General features: G+C 40.4%; 1 protein-coding gene across 1 annotated transcript in view; it reads left to right on the top strand.

Annotated features, from left to right (window-relative positions):
* ROR1 (receptor tyrosine kinase like orphan receptor 1) overlaps positions 1-25,725 on the top strand; it is a gene marked incomplete at its 5' end in the record, with an annotated part of 414,976 nt that extends 389,251 nt beyond the window's left edge. The window contains 2 exons of the mRNA XM_081217100.1: positions 6,111-6,322; positions 21,213-25,725. Coding sequence (XP_081073226.1) covers positions 6,111-6,322; positions 21,213-22,640 — 1,640 coding nt within the window. The 3' untranslated portion in view covers positions 22,641-25,725. The remainder of the gene's footprint in view (positions 1-6,110; positions 6,323-21,212) is intronic.
* Between the last annotated feature and the right edge of the window lie 884 nt (positions 25,726-26,609).

Raw genomic sequence — 26,609 nt, 5'->3', positions numbered from 1 at the left:
ATGGACAACAAGCATATAAGAATATGCTCAACATCACTTATAAAGATTAAAGTAATTAAAGAAATCAAAGCTACAATAAGATCTCACCTCATACCCATTAAGATGGCCACTATCAAAAAATAGAACATAGCAAATGTTAGCAAAGATGTGGAGAAATTAGAACCATTTTGCACTGTAGGTAGGAAGGCAAAACGTTGTAGCTACTATAGAAAACAGTATGGATATTTCTCAAAAAGTAAAAAATAGAATTACCATATGATCCAGCAATCCCACTTCTGGGTATACAACTAAAAGAATTGAAAGCAGGATCTCAAAAAGATATTTGCACACCCACGTTCATTGCAGCATTATTCACAATAGCCGAGAGTAGGAAGCAAGCCACATGCCCACCAGTGGACGAATGGATTAAAAAAAATGTGGTGTACACGTACAATGGAGCATTATTCAGCCTTAAAAAAGAAGGAAGTCTTGTCACATGTAACAACATGGATGAACCTTGAGGAGATTATACTGAGTGAAACAAGCCAACAAAAAGACAAATACTATGATTCCACTTATATGAGGTATCTAAAGTAGTCAAATTCCTAGAACCAAAAAGTAGAATGGTGGTTGCCAGGGTCTTGGTGAAGGGGGAAATGGAGAGTTGCTGTTCAATGAGTATGGAGTTTCAGTTTTGCAAAATGAAAAACTTCTGGAGATCTGTACAACAGTGTGACTATACTTCACACTACTGAAATGTACACTTAAAAATGGTTAGGACGTTAAATTTTGTTATGTGTTTTTTACCATAATTAAAAATTTGTTTTTGATTAAAAACAAAAGTTTAGCCCAACTCTTTCCTCTTATAGAGGAGAAAACTGAGGCCCTGAGATTTAAAGAAACTTTTAGTGAACTCGTGTGGATTCTAGTTGCTAAGGTTTTTTCTCAAGAGCTCACAAATGAGTTACTGCTCCTAACTTAATGTGGTTAAAACATTTTCCAAAGAGAAAAATGTTAATCACTGTATATGGGCTATTCAGAGTCTTTTAAAGAATTCGTTTGAGAATACATAAGGCAATAGATCATCTACTTAGTATTTCCATTATTAAGTCAAGAGAGGGAATGGCTGGGCCCAGCATGCCAACTGAAGGGCTAATTACCACCTTTACTCCTTCGGCTTCCAGGTATACGCCTAAATATCACCAATGCAGGCCCCTATCTGCCACAGACCTGCTTATTTTGTAGTTTTCAGATAATAAATGGTGGCTATTCCTGTTTGTTTTCTATGGTTTTAAAATTTTTTTCAGACAAGATCATAATTCAACTTGTTTAATTTCATTTGAATTCTAAGGTTCTGTAAGACTCCTTCCCACCTTTGCCAGATTTAAGGTCTGAGCACTTTCGTGTTTTAACTCAAAGTAATATCCCAGATATGTTTCACTTCATAAAAGTACCTCTTGAATGAGAAATTGTGTTTACCTTGCTTTAAGCCCCAGGAGAAGAAAGAAGTATTTTTTTCCCCATTATATTTAATTACTAATCAAAGTATTGAATATCATTGTAAAAATAAAATAGGAATGTCAGATGTGAACTGTGATACCAAATTGTTGATTTTTAAAAGGAAATTAATCATGTGGTCTGGACTAAATTGTTGGTTTCAAAAAATCCCAAGTATTTAACTTGATGTAACTAAATATGTGCATTTAACTTTTAAACAGTTATTCCAAAGTATTAAAAATCTTCCCCATTCTAATTTTCAGCCAGTTTTCTTTGCAGTGCCTCGGAAGTGTCCATTACCCTTTAAAGTGAATAGTAAGGATAATGTCTATTGTTCTTATGTGATTCTTTTTAATAGTATAGTTCCCACTAGATATTAGTCCTTACTGAGAAGGAATCTTGGAATCTTAAGGAGAATGATGAAAAACAATTCCATATAGTATTTTAATTTTTATTAGCCGTATAATTTAAAAAGCACAGAGCCATCGAAGACAGACTCGCATTCCAGCCCTGACTCCACCACTTCCTAGCTTTGGCAAATTTATCCTTTCTCAGCCTCAGTTTCTCTGTTTGTGAACTCAAGATAACCCAAAGTGCTGGGTTAAAATGAAGAATAAAAATGCTAGGATATTAAAAAGGAGTTGGTCAAATGTTAGTTTTCTAATTTTCCATGAGTAAGGTTAGTTGTTCTGTGGAATGTTTTGTTTTTTGGGGGGTTTTAGTATTTTTTTAAATTTATTTATTTATTTATTTTTGGCTGCGTTGGGTCTTTGTTGCTGAGCGCAGGCTTTCTTTAGTTGCGGTGAGCAGGGGCTACTCTTCATTGCACTGCACAGGCTGCTCATTGCAGTGGCCTCTCATTGCAGAGCACGGGCTCTAGGCACACGGGCTTCAGTAGTTGTGGCACATGGGCTTAGTAATTGTGGCTCACGGGCTCTAGAGCTCAGGCTCAGTAGTTGTGGCACACGGGCTTAGTTGCTCCACAGCATGTGGGATCTTCCCGGACCAGGGCTCAAACCCGTGTCCCCTGTGTTGGCAGGTGGATTCTTAATACCACAGCACCACCAGGGAAGCCCCTATGGAATGTTTTTGTATGAAGTTTTTTGAGCCAGACACCGACTCCCCTTCTGGCCAAATGCAGAGAGCTGTGTGGGAAAGGAAGCGTGTCATCAGTAAGACTTACAATAGGCCTGAATTTGTTTTCTGTCACTTCCAACATGACCACATAGTGTTCTGCTTGATTATTTCACTTGGCAAGAAGACATTGTGCTAGTTTTGCATATCCTCACTGTAATCGGAAGGAGCCAAGTTTGACGACGTTTAAAGGATTTTAGCTTCTTGAAGTTTGTTCTCCTGCAGACCTACAGGGGGATTTGTCCCAGACCTCCCGTTTACAGTCAAAGGCGTTCTGTGAATAATCTGATACGGACTAAGTACAGAATAGACTCCTTTGTTTGCCAGACAGGTGAGAGCCCTACTTTCTCTTGTTGCTAAAAATGTCGGCCAGAGAAATGACTAGCATTACATTCGTACTAAAGTAGCTTCGTTCCTTTTGTAATCTTACCCTCATAATGATTTCACTGAAAATCCAAGAATAACAAGAAGAACTTACCCCGCTAGGGTCCTGAGAAATTTGAAAGTATTTTATAATGTTAACAGTAAGCATAACATCCAACAACTATGCAGCAGTTTTAGATTTTCCGAGGTTCTTTTGTGAACATCCTCTCTCTCGTGAACTAAACAAGATGGGCAGAGCAGGTACCATTATCCTCCTTGAATAACTGAGGAGATGGAGGTCAGTGAGGTGACTCTTGCTTAAGGTTATTTAGAATTTCCTGCCCCAAACTTTTATTTCCTGAATCTTTTCCTACTCTAAGGGTGGGGGGGCAAACATTGGGTGATTGAGTTGTAACAGGTACTAGAATAGATAGTTTCTATGTTACTTCACTTATGATTTACAACAGTTCTATGAAATAATCCCATTTTACAGATGAGTTTGCTCAGAGTGGCCAAGTGCCTACTCAAGATTACAAAGATAATGACAAAGGCAGTCTTCAGAGGTTTCTCACTCTAAAACATAATCTTCCTTTATTCTGCTACATTGTCTATATAGAGATATAGCAATCTCTCTCTCTCTATCTGTCCACCCACCCACAGACATGCAGACACAATTGTTACTAAAACACCCGAGACCCAGTTCCTAATGACTAGGATGATTAGAGTAGCCTCCAGAGATGCCTGGGTTATATGTCTACCTGCCACAGCGTACAAAGTGGGGAGTTCAAAAGCAGCGTACCTGGCAAAGCTTTTGTGTTATTCCCCACCTTTCAGACCTCCTTCATTCTTCCTACCTGTGTGAAACAAGAAAAATCCTACCATGAGAAAATAGATGCAAAACAAAAGCCACTCTCAAAGTACTGGCGGTCTAGTGTAGTAGCTGGAACAGGAGGTGTGAAGCAAGACCAACAGGAGAGGAATCCAAGCTGCTGAATTACTAGCTGCAGGTCCTTGGGCAAGTAAATTAAGCACTCTGCCCCTCAGCTTCCTCACCGGTAAAAATGGGGACAAGGATGGCGCCTACCTCATGGGGTTGCTTGTAAGGATAAAATGAATGAGTTTTGAAAAGTGCTTAGAATACTTAGCCCATATTAATACTTAGATATACTAGAATACTAGTATATCTAAGTTAGAATACTAATATATTCTACTTAGAATACTAGAATACTTAGCCCATATTAATAATAACAGCTAACATGATTTTCTGTTGGTAGAAAACACTCAAGAAATATTAAAACTATCATTTTTATTATACTCAGTAAGCAGATTTTACCCTTCCCCAGCCCGTCTGAGGGTTAACCCACAGATCACAGTCCCAACACCCAGGTTTCTGTGCCCCTTCCTAATTTCTTGTGTTGAGTCTGTTTCTGTGGGGAGTGTGATTAATTACTGCCATATCTCACTGAACAGGTTCCCAAAGAAGGTGTGTGCAAGTAAAAACTATGTACAAGTATATTCTCACTTACCAAGCTTTGCTGGGTATGCGGCTTTTGAACTCCCCACTTTGTATGCTGTGTCAGGGAAGAGGGACTGTTTCGAGGGACTTCTGGGCTCTCTTCACCACTCTATCCATACTTCCCTTGTAGTATTTCCAATAGCATATTGTAATTATCTTTTCTCTGTTTTCCTTAGCAGATCACGAGGTCCTTAAGGGCAAGGGACATGTCTTATTTCATTTTATATTCCCAGTACCTAGTGGAGTGCTTGGCAGTAGTAGCTGTTTGTTTATTGACTGACTGAAACAAATGGGGGGATGAGGGAATGGATGCATGGTTAATTCTTTTAAGTAAATAATCATCTCTGAATTTTGTGTCAATCTGAATTTTCACACTTTGGATTTTCTTAAAGCTAGATAGCTGATGAGGTTACTGGTGATCAGGACATGTCATTATGCATCCCCTCTAATTACTGTCCCATAATGCTTGCATTGTTTTACCAGTCACATAATTCATTAATTTTAGTATATGCCCAGGGTATTTAGTTTAATGGTCAGACTCAAACCAAAAAAAGAAAAGTATGTGTCCTTGTGTCCTTCTATACATGTTATATTCTTTTCCAAGCAATGGTAACAGTGGATGTATAAGATTTCAAAAATATACTTCAGGGCTTCCCTGGTGGCACAGTGTTTGAGAGTCTGCCTGCCGATGCAGGGGACACGGGTTTGTGCCCCGGTCGGGGAAGATCCCACATGACGCGGAGCAGCTGGGCCCGTGAGCCATGGCCGCTGAGCCTGCGCGTCCAGAGCCTGTGCTCCACAATGGGAGAGGCCACAACAGTGAGAGGCCCACGTAAAAAAAAATATACTTCAGAGGGTTAGCACTCATAATTATTGAGTTCATATGAAACCATTTAAGAAGAATTCTTGGGTTTCAAAAAAGTGTCAAGTTATACACTGATGCTGTGCAAGAGGGAATTGTAGACACCATCCAAAACAGATACTTCACTTTTGTGGATGAGAAAAAGTGAGACACAAAGAGGTGAATGATTTGTTCAAAGTCATACAGCTCATCAGAGACTGAGCTGGCCCTGACTTCAGGTCCCCATATTCTCAGGCCAGTGGCTTTGTGGACCCTGGGCCAGGATTCTTTGGTGATATTGCTTCTGGAAGATACAGGACTGGCCCTATATGTCCAAGCCAGCCAAGACAAGGACATGATTTCTGGAACACCATGTTGTGGTGGTTGATTTGGCCTGGCAGCCAATGGAAGAAGAGACTCCTGGGGTCCACATTAATGCTCTTAGATGTATACAGTCCATCCATGTGGCGTTTAACTTTTAAGGTGTTGGAGAAATGCAGGTCTGCTGCTGAGGACATCAGAGGGGGGACCCACACACACGTGAAGTCTTCACAATGTCCCTCTGCAATTTTTAAACGTTTGAACTTTAAACTTTTCAACTTTGATAAACTACACTGAAGGTTTGATGGAAACAAATTATAATAAGCAAGGGTTCTTTTTTCTCACAGTAGATTTGTGTGTATAGAGGAATAGGAGGATATTTTAAGCTCTGCCATGTAATATTATTCCATGTTATTTGAACCAGTATAACTTTTGCTCTTTTCCATTTTCTACACCCAGATTCAAAGGATTCCAAGGAGAAGAATAAAATGGAAATCCTGTACATACTGGTGCCTAGTGTTGCCATTCCCCTGGCCATTGCTTTGCTTTTCTTCTTTATTTGTGTCTGTCGCAATAACCAGAAGTCGTCGTCACCGCCTGTCCAGAGGCAGCCAAAACACGTCAGAGGTCAAAATGTGGAGATGTCAATGTTGAATGCATATAAACCCAAGGTAAAACTAGCAGTCCTGAGCTGCGCTTATTCTATAGACTTCAAGTTAAAGCAACACTTATAACCCACCCAAGCTTAGAAATCAAATGATATAGAATCAGAAATTTTATCAGTGCTAGAGTTCATTTTCAGCATAGCCATGCATTTCTAACTTTGTCCAAGGCAGCTTGTGTATACTTTCATCAGTGTGACCAATTCGGTGCTGGGCCCGTCCTAGCCCTACCTTACGTAGAGTTTGGGCTAGAAGGAATTCTTATGAGATCATCTCTTCCAGTCCCGGGGGACTCAGAATGTGGACTATTTTTCCACATTTTAAAGAAGGAAATTCCATTCTCTCCCAATCAAACTGAAAGAGATGAACAGAGAGAGAGAGATCAGACATTGTTTACTAACTTCACTTTCAAAAAATCCTTTTGCTTGCACAACAATGTGCAGGTATTAATACTACTGTACTGTACACTTAAAATGGTCAATTTTATGTTATGTGTTTTTTACCACAATTTAAAAAATCCTTTTCATGCCTAACCTTAATCCCTTTCTCTTTGGTTTAAACATATTTTAAGAGAAGTGTTGTCCTTCCCACAATCTTTGAATGCTGTTTTATAATAGCCCACCTTAGCCTTCTCCTCTCTTTGCTAAATCAACCCACTTCCTTTTAGTTTTTCCTCAACATCTTTCAACATTTGGGTTGCTCAGGGTCCTGGCAAGGAACCCAGGGTCACTGGCCCTTTCCTTAAATGGAGCACACACCACATCTTGAGGCTGAAATACAACACAGGCTTTCTCTCTGGAAAGCCAGCACCCCAATCCCAGGCCTCTCGGGAAAGAGATTTCATTTAAATAATTTAAGATCCTTGCATCCACAGAAGCCTGCCTTTTCATTGTGTTCCAACTCCATAGGAACATTCATTCAACAAATATTTATCTTCTCTGTGGGTTAGTGACCATATTATTCCTTTGACCCTCATAAAGAGGAGATGCATCACTTTTTATACAATTTTAGGAAAAAAGTTGCCTTCACACTCAAATCAATCCTTTTACCCAATAAGAAAAGTAGCATAATTGGGCCTGACACATAGTCCTCATTTGATTTTATTTTGCTTTGCTGTTGAATTTTTTTTTTAATTTAAAAAGTCTTAAAATATTTTTCTATTGCAAAGTCATACTTGTTGGTAAGGTTTTGGGGTTTCTTAAATGCTAAAAGAAATCATTTTTTAAGTATTCTGTTCCAAGCAAAACCACTGTTCTCTCTCTTTTTTTCTAATTTATTTATTTTATTTGTTTATTTTTGGCTGTGTTGGGTCTTCGTTGCTGCGTGTGGGCTTTCTCTAATTGTGGCGAGCAGGGGCTGCTCTTTGTTGCGGTGCGCGGGCTTCTCATTGCAGTGGCTTCTCTTGTTGCGGAGCATGGGCTCTAGGCACACGGGCTTCAGTAGTTGTGGCTCGCAGGCTCTAGAGCTCAGGCTCAGTAGTTGTGATGCATGGGCTTCGTTGCTCCACGGCATATGGGAACTTCCTGGACCAGGGCTCAAACCTGTGTCCCCTGCATTGGCAGGTGGATTCTTAACCACTGAGTTCATTCGATGGCTTGGGGAATGGGTGGCAGTGGAGGTTTAACTCGTGATATCCTAGCTGCTAGCTAGCCAACTTACATACATTACAGCGTGTTACATAATAGCATGGTTAATCCTTATAAATGTAATAGGAGAAAATAGAAGGGTTAACATTATTGCACATTCATGTAGTCACACCTAGTTGACCGTTTACATATTCCATGACTTCAAACTTCTAGTGCAACAGTCTTTGTTCTGTGAGAATCTTTCCCTGTCATTTCTGTTATTAAATTCTGAGAAGCCTTACAAATGCTAGAGCTCTGGGTGGGAGAGAGAGCCAGATCAGTTTGGTTCTAGTAGTCACTGTGCAGCAGCCACCATCCTGGGAAGGTGGGCTCCTCGTTGCTGTGGCAGGAATTATAGGAAGAATCATTTCCATTTGAAAAAATTACCTGTGTTGTAGGTCAGCCTCAATCTGCAATTCAATTCCATTCTAAGTGGAGGTTTATTTTGCAACACATGATATGTCCAACAGGCACGGTGTTTTGGATTTATGTTGTCTTTCAAATAAAGATCTCAGGGGGCTCCGTGGCACAGATAGAGAAAACTAATATATACTGAATGATACACATTATCAGGAACTATTCCAGGAGCTTTTACATTCATTATCTCATTTAATCCTCACACCTATTATATAAGGTAGGTATTATTATCACTCTCATACAACCAGAGTAACTGAGACTCCAAACCAGTTAAGTAACTTGCCTAAGGTCAAAGAGCTAGTAATTGGAAGAGATAAAATGTGAATAGAGATTTTTCAACTCTAGGGAAAGCCCTTGAACTTGCCCATGCCATGATAACTTTTTCACAGGACAGATCATGCTGGGAAGGGGTTATGGGGGCAGGCAAATAATTAAATATGACACTCCATTTGTCAGTCTGGGCTGAACACTAACCACAGGATTCACCTGGCTCTGGCAGACCTCCTGAAGAGGCCTGGATAACAGTTGTAAGCTTGAGTTACATAGCCCCAGTCCTGCCAGGGACATGTGAAACTTGGCCAGAGCAACAATAGTCCTCCATCCTGCATGGTCATGGAGACAAATGTAAAATATACAGGGATAACTTTTTCCTAAGACTTGGTGAATCAAAACATTGTTTTCATCATTTCTGGACCGTTTCCGAAATGTGCCTTGCGAAATCTCCCAGTGTCAAGATTTCTCCAACACAAGGCTTAGAGTTTAGCCTTAAACAGCTCACAAGCAATTCTGAATCAGACTAGAAGTAGGAATGGCTCAAGAATATGTGACTGGGTGGAGGAGGGGAAAGGAAACAACAAAACAAATGCTAACTTTTTTTTTCTTACTCTCCTAAGAAATTTGGCTCCGATCAAATTTGACTTATTCAGCTGTTTGTTTTGGTTCTTACTGAGTGCCTTTCCTGGAAAAAGCACAAAGAACTTTGTAGACCTTAAAGAAAATTCCCAAATGTAAACAGTCAATCTCTAAAACTGCTTTGAGAGGTCACTGACACATAAATATTACACGTACCTATAAAATCTAAAAGGAAGGGACACACATAAGAAAGAAAGAGAAAAAAACAAAACAAAAAAAGTCTTGGGAAAAAAACACCCTACCAGGGTAAAATCAAAAGGATATTTGGAGGTTGGGATGAAAAAGGAATGAAGTGTAGAAGCTGGTCTGCCCTGGCCTCATTCTTATTTATCCAAATGAATGTGCCCTTCAGGGTTTAAACTATCTCTGTCCATCTCTCTCCACTTGCTGAGCTGATCTTACGCACCGTGCCCGCCCCCTGCTGCCCCACCAACCCCAAGTGTTTGTATTAAGAAGAGGCTCCTCTGGGAGATTAGAAATCCATATCCTTCAGAGGTGACAATAGGCAGCTGCAGACAGACTGGCTGACGGGATCTGGCTTGAGTCCCCAGAGAGGTGAACGGTACAGTTGGAAGTTAAAACTTTTGAGGAGGCATGAGTATCCTTCTGATCTAGAAAAGGAAGGAAAGGAAGCCAGTGGACCAGACAGGCATCTTACGTCTGAGCCTTGAACAGTCAGGAAATGGAGATGCTCCCCTGGCTCCACCTCTAACTGCCCTGTGACCCTGAGTAGCCACTTAGCCTCTCTGTGTCTCAATTTTCTCGGCTGTTCAGAGAAAGAGGTCGACTGTGTTCATGCAAAGGATGGTTTGTTTATTTTTCTTTTGTTTTGCTCAGCAAAAGATTTCAAGCTATTCAGTTGGATTAGTTAATCTCCAATCTTTTCCATCTTTAAAATCTTCTGACAGTACTCTGGTGATGCAGGAACTACGTAGGGTTTTTCTATCTTGCATTACAAATTTTACAATCTGAGTAAGGGTTTTTTTTTTTTTTTTTTAAGTACTGTGGAAAATGAACCTTCTCCAAGAAGCCTGGAAACTCTAACTTGCCATCTCTCCGATTCTTTCCCCCTCTGCCTCCCCCCCTCCCCCTCCCCCCAAGCTGTCACACCGGAAACACTGAGCAGTCTCACTGAGGGAGGGAAGCTGTGGAGCTTGCCTCCTGGGGACTTAGAAGGGGAGCGGAGCCTCTCCGTCAAGCACAGGGTGAGCCAGTTCTGTCCTTCCCTATGTGACCCACCTATGTGGGATTCAGACCCTCAAAGAGGTTAAGGGTGGAGGAATTTGAGAATGAGGGTCAGGAAACCTAAATAAGCCTTCGGGTCAAACTCCTGCAGCTCCTGGCTGATATAAGGAAGATTGCGGGGAAAGCAAAATTGGCCTATAGGTCAGTTCTGAAACTGGTGGCTGTATTTTATTTCTCAACTAACCCTCATCTCTTGCCCACTTCTCTGTTTCTCTACTTCCAGGCTATTCCTCTCTCCTTTTCCTTTCCAGCCAAGGTATTCAGCCATTGCTGAATGTACTGACACTTAATTATGTTCCCTGGGCCTGTCCCTTTTGCTAGCAACATACTTCCATCTAAAAATCCCTGCTGTGGTAGAGCCATCCCTTTGAAATCCCTGTTCTTATCCACTGTCACTACACTTAGTGCTAAAACGTCCTCAATAACTTTTCCACTCACTCCTTAAAGCCATTGTCTCCAAGGCTTCTGAGCTCATCATGCTATTCACATGGCCTCTGGGGAATCACCAGGGATGTAATTTAATCCGATGGCCTTTCCCAAGTCTTCATCCTCTGTAATTTCTCTGGAGCATTCGATATTCTTAACCACCATGTTGAAACACTTTTTCTCTTGGCTCTCCTACTATCTCCTCTTCTTTTCTTCACTAGCTCTTCTTCTTTTTAACTCCCCAAATGGGAGCCTCCTCTGATGTTTTTCTGTTCTCTTTCCTCTTTCTCTCTCTCATGCTGATTTCATCCTCTGGCATTGCTTTAGCTCCCCCTTGACATAATGATTCCCCAATCTGGAAGGACCAAATCTCAGTTATAAAATTCTTCCTCCCAGTACATAGGAGTCCACAGTCTCTGGGCCTAAGTTACCTTTCCAGCCACATTTGTTCTTAGTTTATTTCTAAGAGGTAGTATAATATACTTCAAAGATCAAGGATTTACAGGCAGAGAGATATGATTACAAATCTTGCCTCCATTGTTTACTGGCCATGAGATCTTTGTTTTCTCATTTATAAAACAAGGATACAAATAGTACTTAAAAGAGATTTTTAAATGTATTTTTATTGCAGTATAATTCACACACATTACATTAGTTTCAGGTGTATAACGTAATGATTCAATATTTTTATATAGTGCAACATGATCATCACGATAAGCCTAGCTAACATCTGCCATCATACATCGTTACAAAATTTTTTTTCTTGTGATGAGAAGGTTTAAGATTTATTCTCTTAACAACTTTCAAATATACAATCAGTATTATGAACTATATTGGCCATGCTGCACATCCCCATAACTTACTTATTTTATAACTGGAAGTTTGTACCTTTTGACTCCTTTACCTGTTTTGCCCACCCCTTCCCTCCCCACTCTCCGCCACTAGCAGCCACCAATCTATTCTAAATGAGCTGTTTCTGACACTTCAAGATAGCGTGTCTGGCACCTCACAGGTCCTCAACAGCTAGAAGTTACTATTATTTTTTTGTTACAGTGATGATATGAACAATCACAAACCTTTTAAATTAACCACCAAATGCTGTGTACAGGATACTGTGGGCTGGGGAGGAAGCTATAGGATTCAGCAACCCACAGCATTAACTGGGGTGAGGACAAGGCAATTAGAGCAAAGATTATAGAGGTAGCTCTTTAGATAGCTCTGGTATTCCTGTGCCCATCCAGTGAGCATAAATCCTCTGCCTCACACCCTGTTCACACCCTGGATAAAATCCCTCAGGGCAGAGAGGGTCTGACAGTGCAGACTGGGGGACTGTCCAGTACAGAGATCAGCTTCAAACTATGTCTTTAGAAGTTTTACTTCTAGGGAGAATGAGTATTATGAATGGATATTAGGAATAAGCTGAAGTACTTCACATGCATTATCTCAATACAGTCTTTACAGTAACCCTCTGAAGCTGGTACTAATTTGAGCCTGATTTGGGGCAGTGAGAAAACTGAAGCTTGAGATTAAGAGTCTGCCCAAAGTCACACAGTTAGTGAGTGGCAGAGCCAAAACTCAAACCCAGGTCTGTCCAGGTCCAGAGCCCAAGTGTTCCCTATTTCAGCAGTACCCAACCTTTTGGGCACCAGGGACTGGTTTCATGGAAGACAATTTTTCCACAAACGGGGAGCGGGGGGATGGTTCAGACGTTAATGTGAGCCATGGGGAGCGGCAGATGAAGCTTCATTCACTTGCCCACTGCTCACCTCCTGCTGTGCGGCCCCCTTCCTAACAGGCCACGGACCAGTACCCATCCGCAGCCCGGTGGTTGGGGCCCCCTGCCCTATTTCACTCTACTGCCGTAATTTTCAGGCTGACTGAAGCACACAAGCCCAAGTTATGAGCACGTGGTAGCTCACGCTGACATTAAAATGACTGGCATCTGTTCTGCCTGTTTCTAGGCAGAATAGAACATCTCCTGTTGACATTATAAAGTAACTCCACCACAGAATCAATCCTGGTCACCACCAAACATTCAAACTAACTATCAGAAAGTTAACATTATAGAGAAAAGAACTGTTTCTGAAGTTAAATCACTTCCAGAGAAGTGCAGCTGAACTCTGAACAAATATGGCAAACTATTGGTTGGAACTCCCTCTAGAATTTGATTGCATAAACCAGAAGGCACTTAGTTCAGCTGTAGTCTTTGAAAATGTCCATAATCTCCCAAAATCAAATGGTTGTGGCCTTTAAGCTTTTAGAATGTAATCATTTCCATTTATGAGTGGAGTCAGTTGTTTCACAATTCTAACACTGTTTACCTAAGAACCAGTAAAATGCACAGGAAAGGAAAATAGGCTTTAGAGTCAAGCAGATTCCTGTCAACAGCCAAGGCCAGATACTAAAAAATCTCAATTTCACATACTCTCCAGGGCTCTTGTGCCCAACTCAGGTAAAGCCTGCTGTTGAATGGTTTTGTTCACTTACCCCAGTCAACTAATGGGAGCAACAAAGGATCAGCCAGAGTAAGGTCTAGGTCATCAGAGGCCAGAGAGTAATTACACCTTGACATTCCACTTTTATACCAGTGGGCCTCATGCTTTTAAAATTGTGGAGCCCTCTGAGGATCAAATGAAAACTACCTCTTCTTCCCAGAAAAGTGCTTCATCTTTGGAGCCAGACACAGCTGGAGCTGAATCTTGACATCACTACCTAATAGTTGTGCTTCCATAGGCAAGCTACTTAGGCCTTAATTTGAAGGCTTTAATTTCATTGAAGGCCTTAATTTCTTGATCCATAGAGTGGGGAAATCATAGTATGAATCTCACGGATTTGTGATGAGGGTTAAATGAGTTGATGCATTGAACACTGAGAGACCCCACAAGGGAGTGTAGTGTAGTCATGAGGAAGACAGACCCTGGAGTCTGAATTTACAACCTACTAGTCGTGGGATCACTTAACCACTGTTCCTCAGGTTCTCCATCTGTAAAATGGGGATAATAGTCACAGTGACCAATTTCATAGCATTATTGTGAGGATGAAAAGAATTAATATGTATAAAGCACTTATAGCCCAACACATAAACAGCCCCCCCTCCCCAAATCGTAGCCATTATTATGATCTCAGAGTCTGGTACATGGCAAATATTCAATACATGGTAGTTATTACTAAGCTCAGATTACAAACATCTAAGATAGGAGTTGTGTCCTCTCTCCTCATGGTTCTTAAATGGTTTCTCATATACTATTCTGTGTGTATACTCTTTGGTACATAGTATATATAGTATCAATTGACTGAGTGAGGTAACCAGCTATGAAAATATATCCCACACAATTGGCTGCACATGAAAATATAATAAACCGATGACATGGCCCAAGCTATAACGTGATTTCTATTTCAAAACCTTGAATCTCTCTGACAGTAGCCATGCAGAATATAACCCAGTGAAATACCAGTCGATGGCTCTTACATTTTTCTCTAGCTGGCATTTCTAAAGCATCTTCCGAAGCAGGGTGTATAGTCTCTGTCTCGTGTAAGTCAGAATCATTCAATCAGGTTCTACAGACACACTGTGGTCATTCATCATGCCGGGAGCAGGGACCAGACACTCAGTAACTGTCTGATCCAGAAAGTTGTATCCTTTTCTCTTTTTTTTTTGAAAGTCATATTCATTAATTCCAGTGGTTCTCTCATTTATTCCAGTCCCAGAGCATCCTCATCACCTGGCAACTTGTCAGAACTGCAGAATCTGACTTACAGAATTAGAAACTCTAGGAGTGAGGCCTAGCAATCTGTGTTTTAACAGGCCCTCTGGGGGATTCCAGTGCCTGCTCTGGTGTAGACTCTGCTGATCAACTTGAGATTCAGAGAGTAAGTCCATCAGGCATACAGTTCTCAGAGAAAACTGTGCTTTCAAAGAGAAACAGACCTGGTCATGCCCTCCTATTACCCAAAATTACCCCCTAACTTCAATAGGGCCTGCTTCATTATTCCTCTAATACAGTGAGGACAGATGTCACTGTGTGGGACCCACTCTTCTCCTACAGATACTTGTATACAGCTAGAATCGGCAAATGTGTATAGCAAAAGAGATCTGTAAAAGGGCAGCAGTCTTGGGACGTGAGGGATGGGAAAGGAACAAGTATAGGGGCTGCAAGGACTATAGGAGGAGGTTTGGGTCCATTGTAGGAACATGAACTTCAGTCCTTTTCCAGCACCTGCTGCTGGAGCCACCTTCCTGTCCCAGAGCACCGCCCTGAGCTCTGGTTCCCTCCACCCTCATGTGGCTCGGCTTTTCATCTGTGTGTCTACTTCAAATTGGACTCAGAAGTAGAGCCATCAGTCATGCCCTGTTCAGGTTAGAGGTGAAAGGTCACAGAGCGGGATCCGTGCTGCACGCCAATGTTGATGGCCATCACAGAATACGCATCTCATTTCTTGTGGTAGTCACTTAGGAAAAGTGAGCAGGAAATGGCAGCTTAGTCGCAAGCAGTGTCCTCCAGAGGAGTCATTTCAAGTATATCATCACCTAAGGTGTAACTTCCCAGAGGTGAAAAGAGATAAAGTCACTGAGTCTGTCCACCTAATCCATCTGCCATCTACATAATAACAATTTTTTTAAACTACCCATGGTTCATTGCTTTCATACCTAAAGTTAATGGATCTAAAAGGGGCACACGTCCCCTCTTAGTATTCATCACTCAGGTTACAGAAGCCACCAACATCCGCCTGGCCTCTCTAGCAGCTGTTTAGACAGGACTTGCACTACTCACATCGACTCACATCTAAGGACTCACATCTAAAATGTTCTCCCTTCATTTTCCTTCCGTGAAGAGCTCATTTAAACCTGAATACAGTTGTGCTTCAAACATTTCTAGGGGAAGAAGCACAACTGGATTTTAGAATAATGTATCAACTTCTACATCAACTTTGATTTTTCTCCCCCCAGAAAAATTATATAATTTTTTAAACCGCACTGAGGCAGATGTGTGTTTACTTTGAGAAGTAAAAATGTTAACATTTAAACTGAAAGCCTGTTTCAGTTTTAAGGTACTTAATTGCCTTACAGCATATAATAAACGGAGCCCATCTTGTCATTCAACTAATGGAGGGAGTGATAAAGAGATAGGAGCCCAGGACCCTATTCATTCCAGTTTTCCTTTGTACTTGGTTTACTTTGGCATCGTGCCTCATGTGTATTTTACACTTCTTTACATTTTGTACATCCCTGTATGACAAATACTTGTCAAACAAAAACTAAACAGATTTATAACCCCTTAACTTGAAATGAGCCAAAATTGAACTGCCAAAACTTTATGACTTCATTTTCTTTCATAGTTTTCCACTACATTGGTTCAAGCAGACAAACCCCACTTGAGGTCAAGCAGAGGTCATTTCACTTTCATTACCAAAATATAATTTACAATATGCCAGACCTAAACAAGTTTAGCCTAAAGGGTCTGTATAATGTAAACCATCTGTTCCTCAACAATACAGCTAATTTCCTGCCGTCACCGTACAGTCTACTGACTGCTTCTTTAAGGGTTTTTATGATTTTTTAACTAGGTCAGGATTTATGTAAAATTTGAAAATGAGTCTATAGTTAAGACTCATTTGTACCAAATAACTTGAGCATTTAAAAACTGCAAATCACTGTGTAAAGTGTTCCCCTGAAACCAAGCCCTGAGCAGTTTTTTTTCTGGGTATTTCTATGCTGGCTGCTGCACAGGTGTTCCAAGGAACGGTTTTGTGAAATTGGTCATTTTGGTTACTTTCCGTGCTTTTTTTCCAAAGCAAATCCCCAAATTTGGTTCTGACTAGCTCTGATGATCTATTCCTTCCTTCTGTCAGCTGGAGATGATGTGGGACTCTATGCCGTCTGGCCCACCAGGTTTTGGTGAGCTATGACAAGACCCACTTTGGGTCAAAACATACTTTTTCATGTGTCTGAACAGAGAGAAAGAAGAACAATTATCGTTCCACAGAGTGACCACACACTGAAGGCTGACCTCACAGCCCTGCAAGGTGTCAGGCCCCAGGCTGAGCCTCCAGAGACATGCTGTGTTCAACTGGGGTTGCCGGCCAGCCAGCTTCTCTGGTTTCAAACAGAAGGCCTTGTACACACAAGGGCAGCAATTTTGGCCCTCCTAAAAATTCTTGAGACTTTTCTAAGCCTCCTTCTCCATCTGTAAAATGGCAAGAGTAAGAGTTATTCTTCCAAAGCTGAATACCAAAGAATAATTTTCTTACCTCAGTGTATGGGAATGCAGCCGGCTTTCTTAGCCATGAAGCCCCAGGGGCCGTGTGTCAGGCCAGCGCCAAGGTCCCGTCCACCTCCTCTTCTCTTCCAGTCCCCACCAGTTTGGCCTGCTTGCTTCCTTTCCCATCTGCCACCATCCACTCTTCCACGTGGGTCTTTGCTCCCTCCACCTCCATCTGCATCTTCCAGAATCCTCAGAGGAGCAGACCACAGGCCACTCAAATTCTTACCCACCCTCGGGTTCCAAAACAGAGTCTCTGTCATTTTTAAAGAATTTTTTTAAAAACCAGCAACTACAGGAGAACAGAGAAAGATTAACAAGAAGAAATTTAAACTTTCGTTTTTTAAACATAGAATTATAGATGGCTATCTAGAGCTATTTAAGACTGTAAATGGATCTAAATCATTTGCATTGACTCCACTTTCTGGATTACTTCCCTAAGAAGGATAATAAAATTGATTTAAAGAGCACTTATTAGGTGGAAATTACTTTCATACATTGTTGCATTTAATCCCTACTGTAATTATGGAAGCTGGATATTATATTATTTTATAGATATGGAAAAAGAGGTTCAGAAAAGTTAACAAACTCACCCAAGGTCAGCCACCTAATATATAGGACTTATCCCATGGGGTTTTTATAGTAAATGAGTTAATAATTGTCAGGTGCTCAGAACAGTGTCTGGCGCATAGTAAGTGCTATATAAATATTAACTATTAATAATAGAAAGCGGCAGGTCCAAGATGCAAATTCAGATTTGTATGAGTCCAAAGGTTACATGGTTTGAATTACCCCACACTGCCTGTGGGTTAAGCTTCAGCAGGGGAAGGGGGAAGAGTCCTAACGCCTCATTAGATCAGTCTAATATTCCTTGAGTTTAGTTCCTCATTCCCACTTTCCCTCAAAAATAGTTTATTACTCAGTCCCATACCCTTCTCTATCACCAAAAGCATGGGGGATCCTGTTTAGGTCAAAAAGTAAGTAATACCTACCATGCCATTCAAGGGACTTTCACATAAATTGGATTCAATAACATCATTAGGTAAAGTTCTGATGGAAATCCCTGTTGTAATGTCATGTGGGAAAAATTCACTTTGGATTACTCTGGCCACGAAAGCACAATCAAGCTGAGGACTGCAAGAGTTAAAAAGTAGGCTTCCCACCGCCTACATTCTGTTCTTTCAAAGGAACTCCATAGCAACCACAGAATCCTGACCCTAGAAGCAAAAGGAAAAACAGTGAAGGAATTGTGATTGCAGAATAAATTTCCTGGATTCAGTCAGATAGAAAGATGGGTCATATGTTTTTAAATTATTCACTTTTTTGAATTGATAATACATTCACCTGGTTCATAAATTCAAAAGTATAAAAAAGCAGGGCTTCCCTGGTGGCACAGTGGTTGAGAGTCCGCCTGCCGATTCAGGGGACACGGGTTCGTGCCCCGGTCTGGGAAGATCCCACATGCCGCGGAGCGGCTGGGCCCGTGAGCCATGGCCGCTGAGCCTGCGTGTCCAGAGCCTGTGCTCCGCAACGGGAGAGGCCACAACAGTGAGAGGCCCGCGTACCGCAAAAAAAAAAAAGTATAAAAAAGCATAAAGTGAAAAATCTCCCACCTCTGCCCCCCTCCTCCTAGTTCCCACCTCTATATCCTGCCAATAACCACTGCTGTTTCTTGAGTATCCTTTCAGAGTTTCTTTATGCCTGTGGGCAGAAATATGAATATAGTTATTCTTTTTCTCCTCCTCTTTCACACAAAAGCAGCATACAGCATTAACTGTTCTTTTGCTTTTGATTTTTAACTTAGTAGTAGGATTTTGGATATCAGTACATAGAAAGTGTCCTCATTTGTTCTTACAACTGTATAATATTCTCACAAATGTATAATATTCTTTTTACTAGCTCCACCACAATTAATTTAATGTTTCCATTAAGTAGACATTTAGGTTATTTCTAATCTGTTACAAACAATACTATAATTAATAGGACTGTATTAATAAGTTTCAATTGCCTAAATGTTTAAAGCAAGAAGTTGCCATTACTTTCAGCAGAAGTAACTTTACTGTAAGACATTTATAAATACAACCCCCATAAAATCTGCTTTAACAAATTAGTGAGACCTATAGATGATAAGAAATATTATTTGCATGGAGGAATTAATGTTTCAAAATTCTCAGTTCTATTTTATCGTCTTAAGTGGGTATTTTGCTGCAAGTTTATTTACACTTATAATTAGGTTAATGGGCATTTTGCCCTGCAAAAATTAGCCTAGAACAGAGCTAATCATCATGAATTCTAGATTAGTAGAGTTTGGGTTAGAGAAAATTTTTAGTTAATTTTCTAAACTGTTGATTTAAACTGTGTACAGAGAGCTCTGAATTCCATATGTATTTGCAAAATCATCAGCTTCAATTGGGATACTCACAGCAGTACTTTTTTCTAAAAAATAAGGATTTAAAGTACATTTAAAGGGATTATTTTAAAAATCCATTTAGGTACAAATGCATTGCTTTTATGACTTTTTCCCTAACAAATTAGATTAAATGTCAGGATAGATCGGAGGTGAATTTCAAAAATAGTAAAAACACATGACATAATAGACATTTACTGTCAAGATCAAATGTCACAATTTAATATTTATTTTCATTGTGAGCTAGATGCTTTCTCCTGTCTGTTTTCAGGTCAATCAGTAAATAACCCGCTTGCAAAGCCATAGAGATAATCAGTTGGTTCGAAAGTCAATAGCTCCCTTCAAAAAACTGAAATCTGGGGGACTTCCTGGAGGTCCAGTGGTTAAGACTTCACGCTCCCAATGCAGGGGGCATGGGTTCAATCCCTGGTTGGGGAACTGAGATACTGCATGCCACACAGTGCAGCCAAAAAAAAAAAAAAAACTTGAAATCTGATTGAGAGGACAAAGTATATTCATAAAAAGAGCAGCAATAGCAAGGTAATAATAGCTAAAAGTTAAATAGCCCTTACCATGTGCCAGACATCATGCTGAACACTTGACAAATGTTAGCTTACTAAAAGTTCACAAGAACCCTACGAGATAAGTACGATTATCATCCCATTTTATAGATGAGGGAATTGAAGCACAGAGTGGTTAAATATTGTACCCAGGGTCACACAGCTGGTAAGTGGAGAGGGCAGAATTCCAATTCGAACTGTGGCTGCGGAGGTCAGCGTGTAGCCAGTCACCTCACTGCATCCTGCACGTAGTGGCATTCAGACGTAGTGGCATTCAGACGGTAAAGCCAGAGGGATTCCAGAGGAGGCAAAGATCAGAGTGGTCGGGGAGAGTTTGACAGCAAGGATTCGATAAGTAGAGAGAAGCACATTCCAAACCTCCCCACCTCCACTATGAGCACCTCAGAACAGTCTTTTGTTTTGGTTTCTCTGGCTTTTAGCTCAATATATACCTTAGAAATAGGAGAGCATTGGAAGAACAAAGGTATTAGGCAAGAACATGCATGACATTTGCATGTGGACTATGAGGAAACCTATTCAACTAAAGTGATGCCATCATGTAGAGGTGTAGCAAGGGTAAGACCAGATCACAAATACTCTTAAGTGCCAGGCTAAGGATTAAGGCTGTATCCTCAGCAGCAGTGCTTCTCACACTCTAACATTCAACAGAATCACCTGGGGTCTTGTTAAATGCACATCCTCATTCCGTAGGTCCGAGGTGGGTCCAAGAGTCTGCATTTGCAGTGAGCTTCAAGTGATGCTGATGTTGCTCTTCCCAAGACCACTCTTTGAGTAGCAAGATTCTAGGTAACAGCAGGAAACCATTGTTGGAGCAGGGGGTGTGGATGGAGGGATAGGGGAGTGATGGACAAAAATCTGCTTATGCCTGAGTTGCAGCCAACAATTCTAAAGACTTCTAGATGTACAATGTTGTAATTAATTTGATGTACAGAACCTTTCTCAATATGCCTCACCCCTCCTTTCAGATGCCAGGATGTCTTGCCTTAGAAAATGTTTTAAACCACACTTGCCCTTTCTCTCATACAGAGCAAGGCTAAAGAGCTGCCTCTTTCTGCTGTACGTTTTATGGAAGAATTGGGTGAATGTGCCTTTGGAAAGATCTATAAGGGCCATCTCTATCTCCCAGGCATGGACCATGCTCAGTTAGTTGCTATAAAGACCTTGAAAGACTATAACAACCCCCAGCAATGGACAGAATTTCAACAGGAAGCCTCCCTGATGGCCGAACTACACCACCCCAATATTGTCTGCCTTCTAGGGGCTGTCACTCAGGAACAACCTGTGTGTATGCTTTTTGAGTATATGAATCAGGGGGATCTCCATGAGTTCCTCATCATGCGGTCCCCACATTCAGATGTTGGCTGTAGCAGTGATGAAGATGGGACTGTAAAATCCAGCCTGGATCATGGAGATTTTCTACACATTGCAATTCAGATTGCAGCCGGCATGGAATACCTGTCTAGTCACTTCTTTGTCCATAAGGACCTTGCAGCTCGCAATATTTTAATCGGAGAGCAACTTCACGTAAAGATTTCAGACCTTGGGCTTTCCAGAGAAATATACTCCGCTGATTACTACAGGGTGCAGAGTAAGTCTTTGCTGCCCATTCGCTGGATGCCCCCTGAAGCCATCATGTATGGCAAATTCTCTTCTGATTCAGATATCTGGTCTTTTGGGGTTGTCTTGTGGGAGATTTTCAGTTTTGGACTCCAGCCATATTATGGATTTAGTAACCAGGAAGTGATCGAAATGGTGAGAAAACGACAGCTGTTACCATGCTCTGAAGACTGCCCCCCCAGAATGTACAGCCTCATGACAGAGTGTTGGAATGAGATTCCTTCCAGGAGACCAAGATTTAAAGATATTCACGTCCGGCTTCGGTCCTGGGAGGGGCTCTCAAGTCATACCAGCTCTACTACTCCTTCCGGCGGAAATGCCACCACGCAGACAACCTCCCTTAGTGCCAGCCCAGTGAGTAATCTCAGTAACCCCAGATATCCCAATTACATGTTCCCGAGCCAGGGTATTACACCACAGGGCCAGATTGCTGGTTTCATCAGCCCACCAATACCTCAGAACCAGCGATTCATCCCCATCAATGGATACCCAATACCTCCTGGATATGCAGCGTTCCCAGCTGCCCACTATCAGCCAACAGGTCCTCCCAGAGTGATTCAGCACTGCCCACCTCCCAAGAGTCGGTCCCCGAGCAGTGCCAGTGGGTCAACTAGTACTGGTCATGTGACCAGCCTGCCTTCATCAGGATCAAATCAGGAAGCAAATATTCCCTTACTACCACACATGTCGATTCCGAATCATCCCGGTGGAATGGGTATCACCGTTTTTGGCAACAAATCTCAAAAACCCTACAAAATAGACTCAAAGCAACCATCTTTGCTAGGAGACTCCAACATTCATGGACACACCGAATCTATGATTTCTGCAGAACTGTAAAATGCACAACTTTTGTAAATGTGGTATACAGGAAAAACTAGAAAGTCGTAGAAAAGATTTATATTCAAATGTTTTTATTAAAGTAAAGTTCTCATTTAGCAGACATTGCAACAAGTATCTTCTGTGAAGTTTAACTGTGTCTTACCAACCAGGGCAAACACCAGCCAGAAAAAAAACATTGTGGGATTAACACTCCATCAGGGTGTAGGCCATGCCACTGGGATTGGTACATCTGGTTTCAAGTACTGAAAACTGCAAACCAGTGAAGAGGAAACGAACCTTATGACTAAGTATCAAACCAAAAAGGAAAGTCAAACGGTGCTTTGTGTATTCACCTTTGGCTGCCATGACTGTTCTCTCCCCAAAATGTATATACCATAGCATTTGTCTACCTGCTGTCTTTTCTTCAGGACAGATGTTCAGGAATTATGTTGATTCAGTTTAGACTCTATGCATGTTTGTATGGAAGTGATGTTCAGAATCAGTGAGGAAACTTTAGGCCAGATTTAAAATCCCAGATGGAAACAAGCCATAAGTGTAAGTTTCCCTGAAGCCTTCTACAGAGTGGGGCTTCTTTGGGAACGTGAAAAGTGTGCCTCTTTGTGAGTCTCCTCTGTTGATCATGAAGGCTTTTTCCACAGTGTGTTTACACAAGCCCTTGAAATAACACAGGGCATCAGATCATAAGGCTAGATGTGGATGCTGAAATTGACTGCCGGTTGATAGTTCACTGTGTTGCATTAGAAATGAGGCACCAAAGGCAGCACAGTCAGGAAAATGGTCCCTTGGCCTAGATCAGCATCCATGGGAAAGGAACAAGGGTTCCCATGGGGACAGCCTCACAGGAGCTTCCCTGGACCAATAACATTGAAGAATAGAGGTGTGGCTACAGACCAGCCCATCCATGCTTGCATCCTCCTGCATATGAGCTGTCTAAGGTATGGGGGTGCATATGATTAGTGGACTCTGGGGAAGGAGGAAACTCTCTGACACCAATATCTAGTTAATTTAAAGTTTCTCTCACTTTTTTTTTTTTTTTCTGATCTGGAAATGTTCACAGATTTTATTCTAGCACCAAGAGTTATGACAATGTATTCATAGTGTTAGTTGGAATCCAAAGACTGAATTCTATTTGCAAAATATTATAGTATTTTTAAAAAACAAGTACTGAGTTCTCACTTCAAAGATAACAATGAACTGAAATTTTTAAGCTGGTAACTAGAAACAACGTGATCATTTTTGCCTTAGTTAGAGGAAGGAAGGTATCAAATGTGCATCTCATGCCTTACCTGCTAGCCATCTTCTGCCAAGTTTAGCATTCTTATGGGTTTCAAGTTCTATATAGAAAGGAATGTTATGATTGATTTTTCTCTTGTTAAAAGAATAAGTCATTTATTCTAAGAGCAATGTCTCAAAGTCTCATTTTTTTATTTTACAGCTGAAGAGACTTATAAAGAGACTTACAGGATATAAAGTAATTCCTGGAAATGATATTTGATGAGGAGAATGTAAGAGACTTAGAAGCACGTTGACATTTCAATTTTGTAAAACAAAAAATTCAATTAGGATGAGAAATCAAAGAAATATGTTTACCAAAATGTGTTGCAATTTTCCCAAACACTGAATCTTCAGACAACAAATGTGGACTTATAGGTACTGTGAACACAAAGAATTGGCTATATTCAGATTTATTCAGAAATAAATTAAGACATATTTTTATGGCATAAATAAGCTGATTCAGAAGTTACATTTCTTAACTTTAGGTAGAGGAGAATATTTGTATCCCTTTGTTGCTATGCAACTGTTTAATGATGAAGATTCAAACCACAGTTTTGTATATCATACGACAATCAATTGTTTTCCAAGAATATTTATTATTTTAAGTAAACACAATTTCAGTGAACCTGAGTTTTTCTAGGAGTCCCTTAAAGGGAAAGTAGCATTCCATGAGCCAGTAAGATATCTACTCTGGAAAAACATTACTATGGGTAAAAAATAAATTCAAATTAGTTTTTTATAAAGAACTATAACATTTATTTTAAACATTTTATAATTACTGAAGTCATTAAGGTGAGCAAACTAAATTTTCAAAACCACTTGTAATAATGTATTTTATAATAGCACTGTGATACTACATAACACAGTCCCTTTTGTATTAAAATAGTATTTTTTTCACAGACTGAAAAATACCTTTTGCTTTGTGGGCAATGTTTTGTAAGATGACTTTATTTTCAGATCTTTTCTCTTTTTTGCACAAAACTATGTTTATGGTTTGTATCACAGAAGTGAAATATATCTCTGCATTTTTATATCTGGTCTGTTTCCTTGTTTCCTTTGTTTGTTTTTAACTCGGTATAGATTTTCTTCAAATATATAATGGCAGTATTCAGATATCTCGCCCTATCGTATCTTTCCTTATTTTCACTGCATGCATTTAATCACTGTATTACTTAATGTTTGATTTGTTATTATGGGCATTTCAAATAGACAAGCATGAAATTGTAATGACAAGAAGCTTATTTTATATTGGGGCTATATGCATTTGTATTTCACACACCAGAGATGATATTAAACACTGATTATTTTATGCTGCTGTTTATTAAAAATGTTTACCATAAATATTATTTCCTGAATATTGATATCATGGAGGTATTTGGGAACTTTAATATTATCTCTCCTAATGTTTGACATTTCATAGAAAGAGGAATCATAATTCCTATTTACTGCTATTTCATTGAAATGATTATTTTTAAGTAAGCTTTTAAAATAGACTTGGACATTCTTTTGCTAGTGACCATAGGTGGAAGGCAGAATCCCTATGACTTTATGACCATATATCACCCACCTATATATGGCAAGATTCTAATTTTTTAAATCAAAATAATCTATTGAATAATTACTTGACAATCAAATGTAATGTGAAAACTGGTTTTTAAAGTTGCATCTTTTTCTGCCTTGATGTTTCCATGTGAACTTAGACATCAAAAATCATCTGAGAATTCTGAAGAAGAAAAAGCTGTGTACATCTTATGTTCAACTTAGACTCCAACCATATTGATAAAATAAAAGAAATGTGGCCATTTAATTGTCACAGCTTATCTTTATGACCTTATTTGCCCAAAAGAAAGAGCTCCCCATCTGGTGATTAATACACACTGTCAAGGAAAATGAGTATCATTATGAAAGTTCAAAGAACTTGTCCATTTCTGCTATTTAATACAGAAGGGGATACAATAAAACCTTCAGGGCCTTATCCATCTGTTTTAGGTACAGCTCTTGTCACCGCCTCAGCGATCAAACTCAATAAAGCAATCGCTTCACATGGCAGTGAGATCCGTGTCAGGCTGGGGTTCTCCCTCTCACTTGAATTCCTCAATCTGCCCTTCACTCCCATTTCCTTCTTATGTCTCCAGGCTCTTCCCCTCCCACCATCCCCAATTCCTTCAACTCTGTGATTGGGGCCTCACCCTTAATTCCTTAATCACCAACATCTGCAGGCTCACAGCACCACCTCAGGATCATACCTCCTACAAACCACTCAATACTGATTAAAGACGGGCTCTATTATCTACGCACCTTCAAAGATGGTTACCTATCTCAGGGGTTCTCAAAGTATGGTCCTCAGACCAGCAGATTTGGAACTTAGACATGCAGGTTCTCAGGCCTCACTTCAAGGTACTGTGAATCAGAAATTCTGGGGTGGGATCCAGCAATAAGTGAGAATTACAGGCCAGCCTAAAGGCCTGGGGGTGGAAAGTGGGAGGATGGTCATTTACATCCTCAGCAATGTGTATATAAACATTTAAGAACATTTCAGCCACTTTAGTCCCCTTAAAGTTAGTCAAGTTTTACTTCATCAAAAATTCAACACTAAAAACTTTTGCATTAACCATTTGGCAATTGGTTATATTTTCTGTAGTTGTTCACTTGGATAGAAAAGTAACAGCACCTAGATTTGCCAACAATATA

The sequence above is a fragment of the Mesoplodon bidens genome, assembly GCF_964165515.1.
Source record: "Mesoplodon bidens genome assembly, chromosome: 2".
NCBI lineage: Eukaryota > Metazoa > Chordata > Mammalia > Artiodactyla > Ziphiidae > Mesoplodon > Mesoplodon bidens.
The sequence above is the reverse complement of the archived record's forward strand: the minus strand, read 5'-3'. Positions and strand labels throughout refer to the sequence as shown.